The 23,659-nt window shown below is 33.7% G+C and overlaps 3 protein-coding genes across 5 annotated transcripts; 1 reads left to right on the plus strand and 2 right to left on the minus strand.

The window, feature by feature from the left end:
- Positions 1 to 1,712: 1,712 nt before the first annotated feature.
- LOC142555030 (protein PAT1 homolog 2-like) lies at positions 1,713 to 7,688 on the minus strand. Its single transcript, XM_075665672.1, is given in 6 exon segments — positions 1,713 to 2,752; positions 2,754 to 4,138; positions 5,724 to 5,805; positions 6,263 to 6,319; positions 6,937 to 7,148; positions 7,373 to 7,688. Coding segments are annotated over 6 exon segments (2,505 nt in total). The 5' UTR covers positions 7,437 to 7,688; the 3' UTR covers positions 1,713 to 2,047.
- Positions 7,689 to 9,754: 2,066 nt separating this feature from the next.
- LOC142555053 (protein CYSTEINE-RICH TRANSMEMBRANE MODULE 9-like) lies at positions 9,755 to 13,166 on the plus strand. Of its 2 annotated transcripts, XR_012822315.1 has the most exons (4): positions 9,755 to 10,007; positions 11,141 to 11,303; positions 12,370 to 13,113; positions 13,152 to 13,166. XR_012822315.1 is itself a non-coding variant. In XM_075665701.1 (3 exons), the coding sequence occupies exons 1-3, from the start codon at positions 9,983 to 9,985 to the stop codon at positions 12,413 to 12,415; spliced, it is 234 nt and encodes a 77-aa protein (XP_075521816.1). In that variant the 5' UTR covers positions 9,755 to 9,982; the 3' UTR covers positions 12,416 to 12,591. The 2 variants fall into 2 exon arrangements, 1 of the variants encoding a protein (XP_075521816.1); XM_075665701.1 differs by lacking the exon at positions 13,152 to 13,166 and having other exon boundaries at positions 12,370 to 12,591.
- A 111-nt stretch (positions 13,167 to 13,277) lies between these two features.
- On the minus strand, positions 13,278 to 22,345 carry LOC142555038 (uncharacterized). Of its 2 annotated transcripts, none has more exons than XM_075665692.1 (7): positions 22,210 to 22,345; positions 19,046 to 19,160; positions 14,631 to 17,876; positions 14,279 to 14,521; positions 13,999 to 14,157; positions 13,607 to 13,865; positions 13,278 to 13,515 (listed from the first exon to the last, which is right to left on the minus strand). In XM_075665692.1, exons 2-6 carry the CDS (start codon positions 19,130 to 19,132, stop codon positions 13,620 to 13,622), a joined length of 3,981 nt encoding a protein of 1,326 aa, XP_075521807.1. In that variant the 5' UTR covers positions 19,133 to 19,160; positions 22,210 to 22,345; the 3' UTR covers positions 13,278 to 13,515; positions 13,607 to 13,619. The 2 variants fall into 2 exon arrangements, with proteins under 2 accessions (XP_075521807.1, XP_075521798.1); XM_075665683.1 differs by having other exon boundaries at positions 19,046 to 19,168; positions 22,219 to 22,344.
- Between the last annotated feature and the right edge of the window lie 1,314 nt (positions 22,346 to 23,659).

A 23,659-nucleotide genomic window follows, 5' to 3' on the forward strand; every position in this document is an offset into this window, starting at 1 on the left:
CAAAGTTTTTGAAGTCGTCCAAAACTCCAAACCCATTTCTTCAATTCGCTCACGTAAGGATATTATAATGGCAAGTACGTACACGCATCAATAATCTCGAATGCATGCGTCTCTTGATTTTATTCATAAAGTGAGTGCAACGATTTAAAAACAATAAACCAAATCGACTTTATTTCACCATAAATGTGCAAAAGCCCAATAATCTCAACTAATTTAACTAGTTGGGTTAGTAATTTATTTAGCTCATTTCAATAATTGAATTATCGTCACGTGATGTCAACTTTTATTAAAATATAATAGACTCCTACGATCTAATAATATTATAATATAACGAGAATTACCTCGTTTGAAAGATAGACCCAACTCATAGGGAAATGACCATTTTATCAAAACAAAATAAAAGTAACTTCCTTTTTCTTCTAACTCAATAATTTTCTTGGATTTATTACCATATTATAAATTCATGGTCCGGGAATTATTTTCCAAGCACCCATTCTCCCTTCCCAAAAATTAAAATGAAATATCTCGCCTTTTGAACTCGTTTCAAAAAGTATTTTAAATTTTTTTCTTAAATGTTTTATAAATTTCAAAAACTCAAAGTATGAGTTTGGATAAGATTTTTGTAAAACGTTTTTGAAAAATATTTCTTAAAAATGTTATCCAAATATAGTTTTTAAAAAACATTTGAGAGATGTTTATTTATGTTTTTAAAATGATCAAACATCTCATCAATCCTAAAAATATTTTTATAGAATAATAGATATTCAAACACATTTATCCCTAAAACAACATTTGAACATTTTATAAAATTTTTGTACTTTTTTTATAAAAACATTTCATTTTTTTCCTCCAAAAATCATCCTCATTTTCGTTCGTCCCATTCCAATTTACTGTCATTATTTTAATTTCAACTTTCAACATTTCTAAGACGTTTCACATTATTACAAAGCAATCAATTTTAATTGTAATATATGTCGCCCTTACAATCTTTTGTTATTCTTCTAGAAAATCCATATTTATTGGATGGAATGTAAATTATGTAATCAATGTTACATATTTGCGAACAGGGGTGAGAAATCAGCGATTAAAAAACATAGCAATAGGAAAATCTGGACAGCACAACGCTCCACAAAATTCAGAGGAAACTACATTTTTTGTTATGCACGTTTATCTCCTTATGATTTCGATCATATATGATATCAAAATCCAGTCTTAGTCACTTTCTTGGGTTTTTTTGATAATTTTTCGGCGTCCTATTAGCATTCCGATGAAAAATTCTATAAATGAACAAAAATCAAAAGATATCAAATTTGATATCATAAATGATCATATGACAAGAAGAAATCATGCATGACAAAAATACAATTATCCCTAATTATATTATATATAATAAAAAGGGAAAAGGCATAGCCGCATAAACTAATCATAAACAAGAACGTTGTAAATTATTCATTCAAGTTTCCCAAGAGAAAAAGGATCCAAATCTTCGCAACCGGGACAAATTAAGTAAATGTGTACAGCAAAACACCAAATTCATTCATTCCATCCTATTAATCGAGCTTCTATGTTTTCTTGATGACAACTTGATGCTACTTTCTGTTAAGAAAATATAAAATTTTCTCGTTCACCACCACCACACCCCCACCTAAAAGATGTGCATAAATTCACCCTTCTCAAGTTCCAGGTTCTATCCCAAGTTCAAAAAACAGCAATAAAACGAAGCCCTTTGTCATCACATTCAAAAGGGTATTGTTACCGAGTTTTCCGAGAGGTTTTACATAAAACACAATTATGCAAGGTATTATGTTCATCCCAATTAGCAGAACATAACCCTGACCTAAACATAGAAAACAAGGGGTAGACAGGGCTAGGCGGCAAGGAGGAAACGTAAGACACTAAAATATAGCTAAAAGTAGAACTTTAGGCAATAAAAACATACCTAAAGAATCCATCATGCTTTGACAATAATAAAAGCACATAAACGGATCAGCCTTCAGATCAGCATCTACTATGCACAGTTCCACTTGCAACTTTGCCAAAGTCACTGCTAACCTTTAACTGATTCTGGATTTATTTGGCTGCTACTTCCGCCATGAGTGCTAAATCCAGTAACAGGCATGGATCGCTGAGCAAAATTCAGCAACAGTTTCTTCTGATTCTCGTCAGTGTGTGGGAGACTAGCACGTAAAAGTTCGACGGGCATCTCCCTGCTTATAGCATTTGCAGCTTCTGAATCAATTACCAGTGCGTGTGGAGGATTTTGAGTGATAAATGATTGCACAATGCTGTCATATTTATTCACACAGTACTTTGTCAGAAGACCAAAGAAGGCATCAAATGAAGCCTGCCATAGGGTAGGATTCGGTATACAGAAGTTGCGGGCCAAATGAGGATCTTTTAATAAGTGATTCGCTCTTTCGAGAACAGTTTTCAAGATGACAGAGGCACCATCACCAGCAGGGCCGCCTACCGGACGAAGAGGTGGCTGTTCCAAGGAACAAACGACGGCAGCTAGACAAGCACTGAGTGAATTAAGATCCATACCATTAACACAAGTAGAGACTGTCTCAGCAAGTTTGTTGACGGTAATAATAGCTTCTGGATCAGAGGGAAGGATCCCGAATATAAATCTTAAATGGCGGAAAATGGCCATGCAGACTATTCGAGCAAGCTCGCTACCTGGTAAAAGAAGTTGAAGAAATCTAGAGATGAGTTTTCGACCCTTGGATAGAGAAACCAAACGAAGAAACACAGGTATCATCCTTGGGAGACAACCCAACAGTATTGCCTCCTCTTCCAAGTGGGTCAACGAGCTGAAGAGAGGCTGCTAAGCCTTCTAGCAGAGTGTGGCGCTTTCTCCTAAGCTGCTTTCCACCATCTTGGGGTTGAGTAAACTGTAAGATCCTGTCAATATCATCCACATCCAGAAGTAGACATAGGCCATCCTCGATTGTCACCCTTGCTGCAAGCATTGGTTCCTGTTCCAAAGGCTTTTCAGATAATTTCTGATTCGCGCTAACATCACCACAAGCAATGGGAGGAGGGTCAACTTCAAGAAGTGGGTGAGGCCTGCGAACTGAAGAAAAACATACCCGTCCAAGAACATCCACATGGAGATGTGGTTGTGACTCAGAACTGTTACGAGACCGGGAAGATTGCTCCTTTGAGTGAGATGGGCAGAATCGATATTTCGACCTTGTTTCAGAAGATTTCTTGGCAATACTAGCTTGATGGTAATAATCATCCACATACAAGTCATTACCATGGGTTGCAGCATGCTGCAATTTAAGAATGCTTTCTATTTCTTCGGCAGTCATGTGCTTTGATCTGAAATGTGATATGTTACCGTCACTTTTTTTACTACTAGCATCGGATCCTTGGTCAGAGAATCGCACTGTGTGTCTACCTTTTTGTACTGGTTTAGGTTTTAACTCCCTCTTATCAATGGAACCAGACTTACTAAAGGGTGCTGGTGTAGGAAAGGTATTAAATAAGCGAGATTGCATAGCTGAAAAATGGGCTAATGATGGTTGAAATGAAAACTGTAATCTCTGCTGTTGTGGAGACATCAGCTGAGATGGTAATAGTCCATTTTGATACTGATGCTGTAAAATATTATTTAAGAGGATCGAATTATCCCCATGAAGAAGACCAGCATGGCTATTCCAGTGGTTTTGCAGACGCGCATTACATGATATATTGGGTGAGGCCAGGAGCGACATGTTTGAAATACTATTATGGAACCCTCTTGGGATACCACCAAGCGAGAGAGAACGATTAGACAATGCAGAGTTGTTCAATGCAGAGAGGGGTGACTGCGTTCCACCAGTTAAAGATGAAAAATTAAGGTGATGAGAATTACTCAATAGAGCTTGTTGAGATACTGGGAGAGGGAAGGAAGTGAAAGATGACTCAGGTACTAAAATAGGCTCGCTATTATAGTGTTGCAGCTGTTGCGGCTGCTGCTCAGGGTATGATGATGCTCTGTATAATGGTTTTGGTTCTGGATGATATATCGAAGAGTGACGAGGATGCGATGACCATCTCTTACTTTCCTCGTAACATTCTGAGTCAGACATGTGATGGTCAAGCCAATCGGGAAAGTCAGTCTCTCGTGCCCATTCTGTAGCTGATGAACCTGAAGTAAAATGACATTAATCAGAGAGCACCAAAAGGTCCAATAATAATGATATGTATAAGGATATTTTCAAGAAATCGGTCTTAAAATAAAGAAAATTCAAAAGTTTTAAGTTTATATTTTCTAAACATCATACACAACACACATATACACAAAAATTATATGATGCTACCATTCACAATGTAACTAGTGATGAAAAGATATAAAATGAGAATCAACTGAAAAGCAATACAAATAACCCATATTTAGAACAGATCACATAGAGGAAAAACCTTGAAGTTAGACACCTAGATAAACTTTCTATACAGATATCTAAAAACATTTAGGAAAACCCACCGTTGCTCAAACATCGTTTTTCTATCTCTAAGCTTGAGATTAAGATGGTCTGCCTTGGTATTTGCAAAACTAGTGAACAACAGCACTCAGAGTTAAAAAGGTTTTGGTTTAATTTAAAAAAATGTGGCTTCAATAATTTCCTACTAGATCAATAATGTGATCCTAACACATTTCATTACTTTTTGCGATTAATCAAGTACGTGGTTGAAGCCCCTAAAAGCTCAACGATCCTGACCGGATTAGATCGCGCAATAATGGGAAACTTAAATGAATAGCAAAGTTATATCAGTATTCCAGAACAATAACACTATTTCAGTACACGACCGCAGATAGTTATTTGCATCACATATAACAAAAGAAAACTTCGCCAATGCTTTACATAATAATTAAGGGTTGCCCATAATAATTAAGGGTTGCCCATGTCACTATCATATTTTTCTGGCGAAACTTGAGAAGTCAAAATATTCATTCCAACAATCATGGTTCTCCAAGGTTCCTCATCCCACCTATTATCTCAAACCCCATCTTCACCACAATCAGCCACCACTTCTTCAGAGAAAAATATTTTCCAGGGTGTTCGATACTGAAGCTGTAAAAATTACATACCAGATTTGGAATTTGATGGGTAACAGCTCAAATTACCGTTGCACTTGAAAGCTATCCAAAAGGGCATCTTATAAGTCATATTTACTCCTCCATCCATGAACATGATTTAAAATAAAAGTGGCATCGATGTCCAGCACAGGTCATGACAGTAAAGAATTATAACAGCTTAGGATGTTCACAAAAGCATTTGATTTTTGCCGAAGGTTATATGAAGAAAACACAATTTTCAAACACTTGAACTAAATACTCTGTTCAAAAAAATTTAATAAAATTAATATCGTGCACTTTATCTTCCTTAGAGAATCATTATTTTACTATGCTCTTTTCACTTAGTCACAACACAATATTACTTGTGATGTATCAAATCAACGTTCATATCCAAACACAATTTCAAAAATACGTCAAATCTTTTTTGAGTTGGATCGAGCTTTAAGCCCAACTAAACACCACAATAATTTCTAAATTTCACGCTAGCATGTGATGGCGTGGAGCAAGTCTGGCTCGATATTCAGGATGGACAAGATTTTGTCATTCCTAACAAGATATGGGTATGAAGAATTGACCATATAATACTTACAATACAGCAAATAACATGAGGAAATATGGGAGTGATTCTACAATAAAGAAAAAGACAAGAACTAACTCTCCCTTGAAAACGATCCAGATCCAGATCCCCGATCACCGATTACTCCAGGATGTCTGGGTCCAGAAACAACTTTGTTCAACTGTGAAATTATAATCGAGGCAAATGAAAAAACAGAACAAGCAATAAATTGAATGGACAAAACAATTAGAAATGAAGTTCCTTTAATTTTCTGTGTCAATAAAGGTACTTTCAATTACATTTTTTACCAGATTTATCAGCTGAGAAAATTTCAGTATTCCATAGTTTACTTTGGATTATGCTTACCCAAAAATATACCTATTTGACGATGCCCAATGCATTTACTGTCTAGTCAAATGCCCACAACAAGGTAGGAGTTTCTCAATCATCCTGTTCTATGTTGTTTTCTTTTCTTAAGCCACGCTCATGGTTCTCAAAATTTGATAAAGATAAGTTACAAAATATTGTGCACGCACAAAAAAAAATGAGAATCAGGCTGTCCTTTAACACACAAGGCACCGCACCTCAATTTCATTTTCTTATTTGGCTTGAAAAATATTGGTTATGTGGCAGCTTACCTTCGCAAATGTAGTAGTCAAATCATCCATATCAGATAATGATCCAAATCCTGATCCCTGGGAAATGTAAATAAAGTTCATTCAGTAGGCCAATCACTCCATGCAAATAACTTCCAGAACAAACGTATGCATTAAAACCCACTGTTACAGTTATTAACACAAAATACGATATCCATTCCATATATGCAAATGCAAAACATTGAGATGCCGAAAAGTATATAAGAGATTAAGAGTCAAGAACCAAGGCCATTATTGTATAAATTATGAAATGTATGTGAGATCAATACCGAGAATCAAATGAATGGTTCAAACAGTCTATAATTCTAGCAGCACAGGAGAAAGCCTGGGATAGTGAACATGAAAAGGAAATTTTTTATTTTTTTATCATGGATGAAGCAATTAGCAGTAACTAGCAAGCTATCGACTTAGTATAGCATGTGCAAAATCAAGAAGTCCTTATTTATTCTCTCATAAATAGTATTATAGTAACCATGAATGAGATGGTAATAATTTACACGCGTCTTAGAATTTCCAAACAGGGAATTCCTCACAGGAAGCAAACACCAAGAATGTTAAAATTCAAGAGCCGAATCTATGAATCGCTAAAGTCTAAACGTTATAGTCCATACAAATAATATTCGTACATCAAATATTTTACAATTATATTCCTGTACCTCATCTTTATCAAAAAGATGATACTGGTGTAACTCCACATCACCACCAAATCCACCTCCAATCACAGGAACACCAGCTTCTTCATCTCCACCAAATCCACCTCCAATCACACGAACACCAGCTTCTTCATCTTCCAAACACCCTATTTCCACATCACCTATTACATCGTTTCCAAAAAAATCATACTGGGACGCATCAAACAGCGCGCTATCTGCACCACAAAGAATAAAAAACCAAACCATGATCAGGAAACTGCAATGGTAAATCCAGCAAGCTTAAAACTAATTATCTTCTAACCAAAACCAAACATATGCCTAAATAGTCCTAAAAGGGCATTTCTTTTAAATAACAAATCATATATATTGATATGGATAGACAAAAAGTAGATCGTCGTAGATAAGGGAAAAAAAACAAGATGGGAAGCTCAGCGCGAACCAGATATGGAGCTGCTTGACGGGTCGGAGAAGTCCGTAAAATCTTTTTCATCGGATCTCTCCATAATCAAGAAATCAACAAGGAAAAGCTAAAAACCGAACATTGCAACCAAATCCCTCCTCCTTTCCAATCCCCAACTGGGATTTCTGGGATAATTTAGGGTTTAGAAGCAGCTCACATGGCGAGCGGTTAGTTGTCGCGTGTAGTGAGAGGGGAATCTGTTGCTTTGTATGTGCGAATATTATGTATATAATCATGTGAAGAGAGGATGAATTTGATGCTCGTTTCCACGAAAGTAAGAGTCAATTTGTTTATTCAATTAGATATTCATTGCTCCTTTAGTGGCTTACGCAGTAGTTTCTACATATTGGGATCACTTTAAAATTAATTCCCTAATTTCTTTTTATAAAACAAACTTTATTAATTTATATAGTGTGAAAAACAAATAAATCTATACATTTAAGATGAATTTATATAAATATGATATAAAAATTCATCGTAACTTCGCTTTGTTCTTTTTGAAAACTTAATTTTCAAATATTAATTCGAAATATATACATTTTAAATACATAAGAAAATTTGAACAATCGACGAACATATTCATCTATAGAAGAATATAGCCTCTAAAGACAAATAAGGCTAAAGATTACCCTCTTCACACACATGAAATAGATAATGAAACTTTGGTAAGCCTCATTGTCAAACAAATTTATCCGATGTCACCAAAAACAAACCTTTTGTTTTCTAGAAGGAAAGAATAAAACAAAATCATTACTTCAATTTTTATTATTGTATATCATTTTGTTAAATTTTAGATCTGATCCAATTACAAATTCAGATTTTCGGGTTTTTGTCTATGATTATGTATGCCGGAAATAACAATTATTGAGTAATTTAGTCATAAGACGAGACAGATTTCAGGTAAGATCCATCTCATTTAATGATCGTGGATATAATATAGATTATTTCAAATAATACATTTTATTGTCATTTTGATGTATAGTTTCTTGCATCATATTTCCGAAATTGGTTTGGGGACACAAATTTTGAAACTATATTCAAAATCATGTCATCCAATTTTTTTATAATATTATATGTATCACTTTCCAAACTAATCATCAAACCTTGGATATAAAATTTTCATGATTATACATATACCTAAAAAAAAAATTCTAGCCATAGATTTTTTTAGACCTACGTATCAATAATATTATTTGAGAGTGACATTTTAATTTTTTTTTAAAAAAAAAATTAGTGTGAACTAAATGAAATTAGAGAAATGTTATCTATACACATGGTTACACGATTGCTTTTGAGATTATAAAATTATTACAAATGTATTTTTGAAATTAAAGTATATTAATATTGGAGTAGTTTTGTATTATAAAAAATTGTTTGGTTAATAATTCATAATTGTCGACACCTAATTCTTTAAATTAATGGGGAAACTGTTGGGTGGCATGTACGCCAAAAATTTGCGTGGGCTTCCATCGAAGTGTTTTAAATCAACCAATTTATGCGTACACAATTCAATTAAAAATACTAAGAAATTCTTTATAATTTAGTGTTCTTACGCCAGGGGAGAACGAACTCCATTTTTGCTTCCGGACAACATTTTCTCATACATAGCAATTGTATTTTCAAAATAGCAGTAGCTCATCGTTCAGCTCATATTGTTTTTGAGTTATCATTGAACGTAGAATGGTCCGATGAAGATATGTCTTCTTGGTTTTGTAAAATTGTAACACAAGATCTATTGTCATAAATTTACGGTTTCTGTTAAAAAAATATTTGTGAGACGAATAGACTCGCTCCATGCTTGTACTTAAAAGTAATATTTTGACATAAAAAATAATAATTTTTCATGAAATAAATGGGATTGGAGATCGATATCACAAATTGATCCGTGAACCAATATCGTAATTTTTTTTATATATATTTCTCATTTTTGTGTGTTTATAAACCATGATTCACTTTACGTATAACTCTAACCGAACAATGGAAGAATCAAAATAACGAGAAAGATAAAAATGACCTACCTAACAACCTTGAGATCAATATTACGTGGATCACCAAATATTAATTGTTCATATATCATATCTACAATGTTGATGTACGTTAGAAGTCAACTGTTTTTTTTTTTTTTTTTTACAAAAAGATAATTAAATAAAATAAAGTGAAAAGACGATGAACGAATAAATCCACTTGTCTAAGAAATATCGCTTCAATTAATTGATTCTATATTATTTGAAGTAGTTCATTTCGTATGAGAGAAGTCTATAGATTCAATGTTGTATTATTTTATGAATAAATTTACAAATATTTTTTATAAAAAATTATAGTTATAGTAATATCCATTTTCCGTGTGGTTTTAAGTCTCATGTCTGATACGGAAGTTTCCGCTGGGTAGCGTCGCCTCTTCGTTCACGCGGTTTTAGCCGCCAAAGCCAGATTCTCTTTTTAACAACTTCACCACGCTCGGCGATCTATATATACACCTATACAAGCACAAATATTCTCCATAATTTCCTAATTTTTCCTCGCGATTAATCTCTGTGCGACGCTTAATTCTTGTTCCTTCCGTTTATTTTGAATCATAAATCCATCGATATGAGCAGCCACAACGAGCCTCAAGGTATGTTACTCACTTCTCTCCGTGCATTTATGCTGCTCGTTTTTTGATTTCGCAACTGTTAGTACATTTTTTTGCTGATTTCTGCGGATCTAGTGAGAAGCGGATGATAATCGAAGATCAGTTTACTGTGGATGACGATTCTGTGTTTTTTTTTTTTTTTTTGGGAGTCAGAATGATGATTCTCTTGTGAATGTTGGTTCGGTTTGCTCTAGGTGTTTGATTTGATTGATCGTATTTCAGCGCATTGAATATGATATGGTTTGCTATCCAGCTGTAATTTGGTGGATCCAAAAATATAGATTATAAAATCAGTAATTTCGTTGAATTAATAAAGAAAATCATGCTTGTTCCGAAACCAGTAGTACTATCCAGACTAGGAATTATATTTATTATTATAATTACAATTTACTAAAATCATCTGTATCATTATTTGAATCTATTATACTTGTCTTTTCTGAAAATTTAAATCCGATTTGTTAATATCCAAATGTTTGCCTTGAAATTTTAAATTTATTTATTGTATTGTATAAATAGGTATTTATGTCTTTTTTCTTACTTATAAAAAATGTCCAATAATATATTTAATTCTTTTTTGACATTTTTTATAATTATTTTCTAAGATAATAGTATGGTGGATTAGTTCATATTTAGTCGATTTAGTTATTACATGAGTTCTTAATCGATTAAATATGTACATTTTTAAATCTTGAATCTACTGTGTAATATAATCAAATTTTAATTTATTTGTGCAAAATATACATTTCATACACATATTTGTTATATTTTCATGACTTTTTTCTATTTCAAAAATACTGTTAACAAATTCAAGAAAATAATTTTGGAACTCAAAGGTGAACTTATAATTCGTTGTAAACTTATTTGACTTTCCTGATAAGAAATTTTAACATGAAATAAAAATATCTTAGATGTTAAAGCTTGCTTTTAAATAGCAAGTTTCTTAATGTGACTTGCTATATTTGTCTTCTCCACAAGTCACATTTATGCATGAATAAATGTAAGTTTTTTTTTAAAATAATTTTCCTACACAACAGATAAATTTTTAATTTTATTCCTGCGGTTTATGTTCTTGTTTCTTCTTAGTGCATTATAGAGTAATCACGTTGATTTTTCAGTTGCATATCCCCCACCGGCAACCGCGTACCCCATGGAAACACATGGTGGCTTCATGGCTCCACAGCCGCCGGCTGGTTACCCGACGAAAGATGGCCATGAGGGGCAGATTCAGGCATCAAAGGCCACCACCAAGTCTAGAGGTGACGGCTTCTGGAAGGGATGGTTAGTTATCTACATCTATATTTGATGAGAAGCTATTACAATAAAGAATTTGGTGAATCAGTTACTTTATTAAAAATCTAGTTTCCCAGTTATAAAGGAAATGCTTCCATTTTTAAATAGATATAATAGATGCGATATAAGTTCTATAAACTTAGGTTGCGCTTCCAGATCCATGAATTTTAAATATATTCAAATATATTTTTGTTGTTTAGATAAGTAAGACCATAAATTTCAAATACATCTCTTACATATTTATATAACTATTTTATGTTAGTTATGATGTATTTCAAGTTCACCCAATAACTGTGTCATTTGAAATATATTTTATTTTGTATTACTAATGTACAAAAATAAATAAGGTATGTATTTAAAATTTGATATATTGTTTCATTTGGAGTCGTTTTATTGTTTCATTTGGAGTGAACAATAAAACTAATCGAAATCCATGAATTTGAAGTACGTCAATCCAAACGCAGCATGAGATAATTTGGTAGTTTGTGATTTGAGTATCATCATGTCATGATAGTTGATTTAGAATAGTTTTTTGAACAATAACTTCGTATAATATCTGAACATCCATTGAATAGACGTGAAGACTGACTTCGAGTTTTCCCCCTCAAAACTCACAATTTTTTGTTTCAAATGTCGGTTTTCCTCACAATTTTTTGTTTGTAAGAAATGGTGTATTTAAAAGTTTTGATTGGGAGGCATTTAACATATTGAGAGGATGGAATTTATATTCGATGCACACAATTTCATTTTGTTTCATTGGAAAAAATTAGGTTCCGGTCCTTTTGCCCCTCTTGTAAAAGAATCAGTGAACTTCACAAATAAATAGAGCAAAGGCAAAAGTTTCATAACAAGACTCCTAATCCACAGCATTCCATATTCTATATTAAAATTTATTTTGGAATCAATTTGTCGACATATAACATTAGTCTCATGTTACAAACAAGTGAATTTAGAACGAAAGATTTGAATTCACTAGGTATTTCCATTGCTCCACATGTTCAATGTTCCAATTTAGACATGATTCGGTAACAGAATGTTGCTATGTTTTCTGCAGTTGTGCTGCCTTATGCTGCTGCTGTGTATTGGATGCTTGTTTCTAAGTTTTTGCCTGGAGGCTTGTTTTTCAAATTTGTTGAAGTTTCTATGTTATCTTTTGGGCATATTTTATTTTGTGTGAAGATTACTTGCGTATCCGTACCGTTGTTCCTTCCATGTATTGAATTCTTCATAACGCTGCTAGCATTCACGACGGTTTTATTGCAATTTTTTTACCCGACCCAAAGGTTTTGGATGTTCGTTAAAAGATAACATATAATTTCTTTATTTTCTTTTTTTAAAGAATATAGAAGATAATTTTCCTCTAAAACTACTGGTGTTGGGTCAGTGGCATCAGCTGATTAGCTTTTCTCCCTCCCACAAACCATTCCTTCAAGTCTAGTGGGTTTGATAAGGTAAAAACTGACTATTGAACGAAGGGTAAAGAATCAATCAGATTTATTTTCGATCAAAAATACTATGTAAATCTTCGGTTTGTTTCTCTCTGTCCCTATCCCTTCCATAGATATAGTGTTTCGATCAAAAGAGAACCTTTTTCCGTTCTAATGTTTGAATCAAAAGAAAACCTTTCTTCTGTATTTATTCTAGTTCCATTCCAATTCTTTCCATATATCTCCGAAGGAAAATATCGAATTGGATAAGAAGTTTATATAAAAAACACCAGCAAAATAAAAAAAAGTAATGAATTTAACGAAGGAGAATCGTACAATCCAAGGGCCGACCCAAGAACAAAAGTGACGGCGTTGCGATGTTGAAGGATGATTTTGAACATTTCAAGAGAGTGAAACTAATATTATTCAAAATTGCACTTAAATTTTTTACTTTCTTTTGGAGCTTAACCACCCCAATTGGCAGAGGATAACCTCAATTAGGAATGTAACTATAAATTCATCAAAGAAAACAAAATAATAAATAAATAATTTATTTGTGACAAGAATAATAGTGTGCTTTTTAGAAAAATAATACATGAAATCTGAAGTTTTTATCAAAGTCCAACCACCCCCGCAAGAAAATGAGAGCTTGATGAGGGAATATAATAAGTACAGACTTGATTACATCGAGAATCATAGTGAATATTCTTCATTGTTCCTTTTTCCATGCTATGTAACTACGGGCCAGGTTTCAAATCAAAACCAATCATGACCTAATCAAAAGATCAAACATCAGACAAAAATAAAAGTACAGAGCTCTAATCCAAGTGGGTAAAATAATTAAAATGGAAGCCGAATCCAAACCTCAACTCCAAAGCTAATACTTCTTCCCAAGAATAATGCCAACAATAACTGAAACTAGAGCCACACCTAAAATGAATTTAAGCGTCATGCCTCGTGGCACCTCTGAGGTTTGAATCTGTGTGTCTGAGGAAGATGTTTGAGCTGAACGTGCCTCCAATTTTTTCTTACTCTTTTGTTTGGGAGGAATGTTGGTAAAGGAGTCGATTCCCCGAGATCTTATTGTTTCATCCTTGGTTTCAGCAGAAATATTCTCAACTTCCTGTATTGTGATTTAAATCAGTAATGCTTATGTAGAGCATGAATTATGAAATGTTTTGCAATTGATAGTTAAGTTGGTGATATGAAAAGATGACAAATATGCACGTGTGATTCGATGCAAAGTAGAATCTAACCTTTTCTTTAAGTTTTGTGTCAGCCAGATGCAATTTCTCCTCAATTTCTTTAACTTGAGTTTCCAAGAGTGCAACTTTGTGTTTATTGACGTCAAGTTCTTCCAAGGAATGTTTCAAAGCATTTTCTTGTTCCAGCTCCTTTTGAGAGTTCAAGTCTTTCTGTTTCCAGAAATAGTAACAGGAATTTACCAAGCAATTCAAAGCAGCGTATTAAAAATAGTCTCAATATTTACAATCTACAACGATCTGTTAATCAAACTGGTAGAATAATTGTCGTTACCTCTTCTTTAAATCTAGCTTCTGCACTTGCTAAGTGTTCTTCGAGTTCCTTTAGTTGATCTTGCAGCTCAGATTTTTGGTTTACCTCAGTGTTGAGGATTTCCAACTTAGCCTTGAGGGCATCTTCATTTGATTTGTGGTCTTTCAACTGTTCTTCAAGATTCATTATCATTGCTTCAAGATCCTTCTTGGAACCATGATATGTTTGTGTAAGCATGTTGTTCTCTTCCATAATAGAATGTATCTGCACAATGAACATATTGATAAGAAAACTTTGAGTTTCACAAACACGAAAAGTCCATAATAATCTATCTCAAGTAGTACAATATGTCGCAGTCGAGAAGAGAACTAACCTGAGATTGTAGCTTCTGACCTTCAGAAGCAAGCTGCAGCGTCAGCTCTTCTATCTCCTTTTTCGAAGCATTTAGTGCTTCACTTGTACCATCTTTCTCAGATGACAGAATGGACAAATTATTTTCTAACTCGTTTAGTTTAGATTCATACGAGGCAAGCTCCAGAGTAAGCTTTGAGTTTGTGCCAATTAGTGCTTCAACATCCTTTTCAAACTGACCCGATTTTGTGTGAAGTTCTCTCTCCAGATCGGTAGATTTCAAGTGAGTGTGTTCCAATTCTAATTCTAGACTTTTCACCCGTGCAGATGTTTCCTTAGCCTGTTCTTCGTATTCTATTACCTGTGCTTCAAAAGCTTTTACCTTCTCAGACAAGGCCTTAGCTTCTGAATCTCTCAGGCCAAATTTCTGAATTTCTTCTTGCAATTGTGCTTCGGCTTCTAAGATGCGGGCTTCAGCTGTCAACTTAAGTTCAGAAACTTTAGAATGGCGCTCTGTTAGATCAGCGATAGTGTTTGTGTGGGAAGCTAGATGCTTGTTAGAGGCTTCCAACTCAGAAAAGGCAGCATTCAGCTTTTCTTCGAGATCTCTTGTTTTGCTGCTGAATTGTGCATTAGTTTCAGACAACAGCAAATTTTCTTCAACGTGCTTATCAACTTTACCTTCTGCTTCCAAGATCTTACTTTTGAGTTCCTCATTGGCATTTTCAGAAGAAGCTAGGTTCCCTAAAATCTGATCCATCTCTTTTTTATTAGTTTCATATCTTTCAGCTGCTTCGGCAAGCTGCTGTTGATAACTGATCACTTGATCTTCAAGACTCTTTACTTTATCGATTAAAGATTTAGCCTCGGAATCCCTGCTGGTGAAATTTGCAATTGCCTCCTGGAGTTTCAACTCAGAGTCCCTCGTTAGAATCTCATGAGATGATTCAAGTTCTGCACTTCTCGCAGTCTCTTTCTCCAAGACTTTGATTTGTTGCTCTAGCTGTTCTTCTGCAGACTTAAGCTTCTGCATAGCTTGGGTTTCATTCATTCCCGAAGCCATGAGCTCCTTTTCAATGCTCTCCAATTTCTCTTGGGAAATATTGATTTCCTTCCGTAAGACATCTAGTAAATTTTCTGCCTCTGATAGCTTTTCATTCGAGGTTTTTGACAGATCTTTCAAGATTCTGTTTTCTTCTGTAGTTACATTCAAGGACTCTATCAGATCATGTTCCTTTTCAGTGGACGCTTGCAGGGCAACCTCTAGGCTTGACACTTTTAATTGGGCCACCTCAAGCTGCGCTTCAAGTTCAGATACATTATTATGGCTTTTCGTGAATTCTTCTTCTACACCCAAACATTTCTTTTCCAATAAGCTCGTCATCTCTTCAAGCTCCTTAATCCTAAATTTTTCAGTTTCAAGAAGGAGCTCTAACTCGCTCACTTTTTTGCTAGCATCCACTGCTTTGGAATCTGATGCCTGCATTAATTGCTCAAGATCAAGGCTTCGCTGATGAATCATATTGGCTCGTCCCTCGTGCTCATCAGATTTGTCTATAGCATTCTTTAGCTCCAGCTCAAGCTCGGACTTATGTGCCATTACCTTCCCCAATTCGGACTCCATTTGATAAACTTTGGCCTTGAATTCTTGCAATTGGGCATCTAATTTTTCTTTCTCCTCCTCCTCCTTATTGAGTGTGGCATGCAGTTCTGATATTTTGTCAGATAACTCTCTCGATTCTCTCTCAGAATCATGGCATTTCAATTCCGTCATATTCATCTGTTGCTCTAGCTCGATTTTTTTCTGTTCCAATGCGGTACATCGTGTTTCATATTCTCTCACCTGCAACTTTACTTCTTCAGTTGCTAAGTTCAAGGCTTTTACCATGTCTTCGAGCTCTAGGTTTTTCTGGTTCGCATTATCAGCTACATGACCGGACTCCGCGTGAAGCTCTTCAATGGTTTTCAGTTTCTGCTCCAGTTCTTTGCTGTTCGCCACTGCTTGGGATAAAAGAGAATCTGTTTTGCTAAAATTCTCATCCGAGTGCTGCAACTTAGCCTCAAGTTCATCACACAACTCCTTCAACTGGGAACTTTTGTTGGTTAAATCAGCCACCTCACCTTCCAGCGTTTCTTTTTCTTTACTTGCTTTGGTTAGTTCTTCCTGCATACCCTCCATCTTTGTTTGCTGGAGCTTCAAATTTTCTTCTATCTTTTCCTTTGTCCTGAACTCCTCCTCCAATTTCAACTTTACACCTTCAAGATGGAATTCCTTCTCTGTAAGATTTTCTTTTGTTGATGACAGCAACTTCTCAAGTGATTCATTTTCTTCCTTAGCTTTAGATTCAGAAGCCTTGGCCAGTTCCAATCCCTTTGTCAATTCATTGACAAGATCTTCCTTCGAAGCTAGCTTCTTCTCCAAATCTTGTGTCAGTGATTTTGATAACTCCAATTCACATTGGATATTTGAAAGCTCGGTAGTAGTGTTCTTTAACGCCTCCTCGATTTTCAGGCTTTCAGCAATCTTTTCATTTAAGCTTCTGAGCTCATCTTGTAAAGAAATCATACGATCTTCCACCTCTTTCGTGCTAGATTTTGCGACCTCTAGCAACCTCTCCAACTCCAAGGCTTTCTGTATCTCCGATTCAGCATGTAAACCACTTTCCTTATGCAACTCCTCAAACTTTTTGGCTTCCACATTAGAATTTTCGAGCTCGAGCTCCAGATCAGTCATCTTCTTTCTTGATGTCTCGAGCTCAAGACTGAGACCATCAAATGCTTCCTTCACACCAGTCAATGCTTTGTGCTTCTCTTCCTGAGCTTGTAATGCATCTTGCAGAGTTTTCAGCTGCTCATTGTATCTCTTCTCTGTTTCTAATATCTGATCCTGCAGTTTTGTGTGTTCAAGTTCAAATTCTTCGTGTTTCTTTGAACTCTCCAGATGTTTCTCTTTTGTCCGCAAAAGTTCATCCTTCAACTTCAAGTTCTCGGATTCAGATTCTTTCAAAACACCTGAAATTCTCTGCAATTCGTGCTCAAGATCTTTAACTTTTTCTTGTGATTCCAACAACTCTCTACCAGCCTCAGGATCGCTGGCAGCAGAGCTACGCTCAACAATAATTGGTTTTTCATCGGCTATGGTCCCAGCAGGATCCTTTGCATCAAGAGATTCTCTCTCTATTTTTACGAACTCACCATCAAGATTTGACGTCACTTCTTCCTCTTTCTTTCCTTCCTTCTCCCCCTGCTTTGTGTTTTCTTCTGTTATCTGAAATTAAAATTTTATGAAAAAATAAGAAGCAGACTTGACCAATTCCAGCTTTGAAGTTTCCATAATGAAACAATTATTTCTATTTTTTTAGAATTCGTGATAAAGTACTGCTTAATTTTTCAACTTATATCATGTTTACCAGAATTTGGTTTTAGAGCATATAGAACTCTACATGATTGGCCACCAATAAAAGTCTGATGTTATGATGTCGAGCGTGAGAAGACATGATACTATGTGAGAAAGGAATGGCCGGAACAAAGGATCAAGAATGTGAGGACTAAAGACATCAGGAATATAAATTGCATATTCTCTCTATCTACTGTATCTAGGGTAAACTTGTGAACCCGGGCATAATGTTTTTAGTTAAATATCCCCCCTTGTGATGTGATGTGATGTGATGTGATTTGATTATATATTATATAATATTGCTTACGCTATGTATAAAATTAATATATAATAGAATATATAACTTAACAACAAATAATTATCTTTTTTGATATTTCATTTTGAAATAGTTTAAAAATATCCATAAACAAGTAATAAAATAAAAATAAAAATCAATCAAATAAACAAGTAATAGTCATTCAATTACTCAAACAATAAATAATCATGATTCAAGGATCAATTACTCGTCAACAAATATTAAATCAATGACTCAGGTAACAAATATTCAAGCAATAACCAAACAATCAATCTAAATGGTTTTATATACAACATCTTTAAAACTAATTCGAGAATTTCATGAATATAGAGTAATGCGATGATAAATTTACGACATGAAATTTTAATTCTTCGAAATTTTATAATTTAGTTTGCTCCAACAACGAATAATTGATCAAAATTAACAAATTAAATTTTCCATATTCAAGAATTGTGATTTTTTATATTCCAATCATGAAAAAAATATCACTTTTTAATACATTTAAAACACATAACTATTGTAATATTTAAAAATTAATCTGAAAAAAAAAGGATTTTGCACATGCGCTTGAGCCTTAGAGCCCGAAGTCTTCAGGTTGAGTTTTATAGAGAAATTTCATAGAAACAAGGAGCCAAATTTTTATAGAAGTTATTTATTCTGGGTTCCCACATAACTAAAACAAAAAATTGGGCTGGGCTATAGCCCATTATAACCCCAAGGAAGATCCTAATCACCACAATTTTACCTTATCGGGAAGCACTCCATTGCTCACAGCACCCTCCGCCACCTTTTCCACTACAGGCTCCTGGCTTATAGGTGTCTCTTCTGCCATCACTGAATGGATTGCAGCTTACCGATTTCTAAAACCCTGAAAAGAATTTTACGAAATTAATGGATAAAGTCGATGTTTGATTTCAAGATTCCGTCATCTTTTGCAAAGGACAAATGGTATAAACTCATATTCTGGAAAATTTCAACTGACATAATTATTCTTGGGTTATATGTTTTTTCAACGATATATAAGTGTATTCTATTAATTTCATAATAATGGTGAACATAAAATACACGTTACTAGTTGAAACGCTTAGTCTCATGATTTGCGACTAATGATGTTGCCTAGACGTATTGATAACTATGACCCACACGCAAGATTTTAATGCTCGTCACAATCCCTGCTATTTTTGAGTGGGAAAGGAAATGATTTCATGACAAAATTCACTAAGAGCATAGAAAATATGTATGTATAATAAAAAAATTATCTTGATGACTCTTTTAACTATTGATTTAGGATTAATTTATAAATTTGCTAAGACTTAAAATACGGGAAAGAATCAGATATTGCCGTTTATGAAGGATTTTACGGGAGAACACTATAAGTTTTTTTAAAATCATAATAATATCATAAAAATAAAAATAAAAACGTTTTACAGATAAGAATAACATTATATTTTAATCAAATATCACGTCACTTCGATTTCTCGGGGTATTGGCCACTCAGAACTCGAATAATTTAATAGAAATAAGCTTGATGTGATAAATTCGGTAATGCATAATACATGGTTTGTTTCATCCTACCCGTGCAGGCACTGCCTGCAGGCAGTGCCCGCAGGGGTAGTGTCGACCGAACCATAATACATATATGTTTGGATAGTCCCAAGCAGTTCAAGGTGTTAATCATCAAGACGATGACTTTGGTCTCGTGGTTGATGGTTTAATTCTAGAAATTAGAGAATTTGTCAAAGCTCACAGATTGCTAACCATCAACCACGAGACGATCAGCCAATGAAGCGGGCATCAACTAGCTAGACGGGCTCTTAAGAATTCAGTCAGCATAGAGTAGCTAAAAGGTGTTTTTCTAGTCTGATTTAATGATATTGTATATAAATACTGTTCCAATTCGTCTTAATGTAATGTTAATTTTTTTTTAAATAAAAACATATAAGAAGTCATTATATACTTTATTATTCCCAGACAGCAAGGAACATTGACACACCAGATATAACAGGACATTCTAATTCCGAAATAAAATAATATATACAACTGTGAACACATTCATCGAATCCTATTGCACCTACCACCAACTCTACCGGTTCCAATTTGATTATTATACTATATATGCCATACACGTGAGGTAATGAGGCATGCATGTGAAGGATATTTCTAAACGGAAACCTGGGAATCTGAAATTCTGGTTCAATAAATCCGGGTATATTAAATTTGGCTACGTCGATTTTGGTTAGTTTAATCTATAACATTTTTCTTCCGCGCTTAATTTGACCCCATATTAAAACCTGGGAATTTGAAATTCTGGTTCAATAAAATCTGGAAAGATCTCATTTGGAAATCAATCTAGAAGATTGCATTTGGACTAGAGGGAATATAGGAGAGAATGATTTTAAAGGATTCCACATATTCGAAATCTAACACAGTGACTATCAAAATAGATAGGTGAGATTTAGAGTTGTCAAGCGAATTTATCCAAACAAACAAATGGATTTGAAACTAAACATTTTAAATTCATCAATATAAATGTAATCTACACTGAGCTTGACCCTATATTACATTTAATAAATTTCTATTTTTTTAATTTTACATTTATATATTTCTATAATTGTATATGTTATTTTAAAAAAATCATTGAAATTTTTACATGAGAATCAAGAAATACAAGTTCATGTGTTTCAGAATTATTTTATTTTATTTTATTTTTAAAAAATATAAAATGTGAAAAAAAATTATGGATCCACTGGATCCGGGTTTTATCGGGGCAAATGTCAACCTGGATCGATTAGAAAAATAGACTGAAATAATTTATTCCCTGTGTATTGAAATTGAATTGGAGAGTGAGATAATCAGTGTGTGTATCCCAATAAGGGAAAGAAAATAATTATTGTTTTCTAAACAAAAAAGAGAATATTGAGAATTGTCTTTATCAAAGCTAGTGGAGCCCACAAAGGTTTTGTAAATTCTTGTGATATTTTACTATTTCCTTTTTTTTTCCCCACAAATACTTTACCATTTCAGTTTTCACATACATATACAATACAAAATAAATAAGTGAATCACCGCCACTTAAAGACAAAAAGTTGACATGGCATTGACCAAACGGACCAAAGTATTTCGGGAAATTTACAGTCTGCCGAGACTGATGGACCTTTTTCCATTTACAAGGGCAAGAAATTTAACTTTCAAAAACAAGTGCAAAAAAATATAAATGCGTAAATTATTAAATCATTCGGTGTGTCAAAAATTTGGAACAAAATCCGCGCATTTTAAATTATTGAAGATTGTAATTTTTATCATGTGTGACTCTTTTGGACTTTCACATGGAGTAGTGCACAGGCCGTGAAGAACAGGGAAAAAAACAATAGTTTCAACTTCGTTTTCTAAACAGGTTACAGTGTTAGGAGTATTCTGATGCCAAAATTTATCAATTAAACTGTAATCTGCACCTAAGATTTCAAAAATCACACAAATAATCAGATTAATCGTAGAAATAAATTATCAACAGGGAAAAAAATTAATAAAAATTGACAGCGCAACCAAATTCCTCCTATATGATCATCACCATCATAAAAGTGCTATGCGATTTGTTCGTATTAAGAATTTTTTTAAAAAAAAGCACGTTGATGATCGTCGATCAATCCGGTTTCAGTGTCTATTTTTGACTGATTTAAGTCAAAATCAGCACAAAAAACAAATCATCGAATCAGTTCATCGATTTAAAAAAAAGGATAAACAAACGCAGAAGAAATTCAGAGAAAGCAATAGATTAAAGAATAAACAGATCAGATTCGATCAATCCAGGTAGTATAATAAGCAATCAACAGAGAAAAAATCACAGAGAATCTGCAGAAGCACATAAAATTCGAGAGAAACACAGAGATCAAACACGCAAATATATAATACACCACTTGCCTGTGGAATCGGAGATGCGTGATGAGCTGATCTTGCCTTTTTCTGCTTTAGATTTTCGGAGGAATATCGTTTTTTTTTCAATGCGAAATGGAGAGTTTGGGAGAAGAATGATGGGGAGAAAGGGTCTGAATTTGGATTTAATAGGGGAAGGAGAGGAGAGGAGAGGAGTAGCCCTCGTCTACGCGGCGGTGCAGTGGGCTCGGTGTGGCGGGACCTTTGTTGGCCAATTCGAAATGTTCGGTTCCAACCTAAGACGCGTTTGATAGGGTTCACATATACTACTACTACTACTACTATTATTATTATTATTATTATTATTTTAATTTAATAATTTATTACAACTTTGCCATTTATTGGATCGTCCGTGAAAGAAAGATCATCTCACAATCTAGGTCTTTTATGAGATAATCTCATGAATCTTTATCTGTGAGACGAGTCAACCATATCGATATTCACAGTAAAAATCATGTACTCATTAATTTCGAGTTTGATACGATGTTGTAGTAATATAAGTTCGTGTATCATGTGTTATCGATACAGATCACGTATATGTCTTGAGAATTTAATTTTTAATTATAAATTTGTCAAACATAAATTAAAATAATCGAGAAAAAACAATTTTCACTATGTTTGTAGCAAAGAAAAATATAAATTTTTTTGAACAATTAAAATTTAATTGTAAGTCTTTATTTACCCAATATGATAACAGGATTATCACTATATATTTCAAATTTTATAAAAGAAAATAAAGTTGGTTTGGTCAATGGACAAATTAATTAAAAGAAAACTTTAGATTTTTTTTTTAAAAAAAAAACTTAGACATAAAATAACATGCAGTGGTGGAGACCACAATCAGCCAACCAAACCGCCCTGTGTACGTCTGCGAAGATGACATGTGATAAAGATACATTATTCTTTCCTTTTAGCACCCATTTCCCGACTCTCTTTTTTTATAAAATATTTATTTTTTCAATTTCTATAATAATAATAATAATAATAATTTTTCCTCGCATTCTTCACCCCTTTTTTGATCACGACTGACTCTACTTTGAGGAGTCAAAAAAACTTGAAAAGAAAAATGACGTAGTTATTATAATTGTTTAAAAATCATTCATCGTTTTTCATGATGTAAAGAGATTGATTATCTTGTTGTCGATGGAGTTTTAGTTCATTTTCTTTGTGAACATAGATATTTTTCGCAATGTAAATATATTGATTCTTTTATATTACATTATGATCGATATATATATATAAATTAGTTTTTTGAGATTATATAAAAAAAGTATTAACTTTAAAGAATATATTTTATAATATATTATGATAAAAAAGCATATTAATTATTTAGATCATGTGAATATAAATTAGTTTTTTGAGATTATAAAAAAAATAAGAACTTTAAAGAAGATACTTTAACAGATTTTGATCATAAATTAAAATATTT

The sequence above is a fragment of the Primulina tabacum genome, chromosome 1 (genome assembly GCF_025594145.1).
Source record: "Primulina tabacum isolate GXHZ01 chromosome 1, ASM2559414v2, whole genome shotgun sequence".
In the NCBI taxonomy this organism is placed as follows: domain Eukaryota; kingdom Viridiplantae; phylum Streptophyta; class Magnoliopsida; order Lamiales; family Gesneriaceae; genus Primulina; species Primulina tabacum.

What these genes read in the sequence shown, in the direction of transcription:
- LOC142555053 (XM_075665701.1), top strand. Translation starts at nt 9,983, where the DNA reads ATGAGCAGCCACAACGAGCCTCAAG. An exon ending in CAGCCACAACGAGCCTCAAG is followed by an intron (nt 10,008 to 11,140) that starts GTATGTTACTCA and finishes TTGATTTTTCAG; the next exon opens with TTGCATATCCCCCACCGGCA. An exon ending in GACGGCTTCTGGAAGGGATG is followed by an intron (nt 11,304 to 12,369) that starts GTTAGTTATCTA and finishes TGTTTTCTGCAG; the next exon opens with TTGTGCTGCCTTATGCTGCT.
- LOC142555038 (XM_075665692.1), bottom strand. Translation starts at nt 19,132, where the DNA reads ATGGCAGAAGAGACACCTATAAGCCAGGAGCCTGTAGTGGAAAAGGTG. An exon ending in AAGCTAGATTTAAAGAAGAG is followed by an intron (nt 14,158 to 14,278) that starts GTAACGACAATT and finishes TTCTGGAAACAG; the next exon opens with AAAGACTTGAACTCTCAAAA. An exon ending in ACACAAAACTTAAAGAAAAG is followed by an intron (nt 13,866 to 13,998) that starts GTTAGATTCTAC and finishes ATCACAATACAG; the next exon opens with GAAGTTGAGAATATTTCTGC.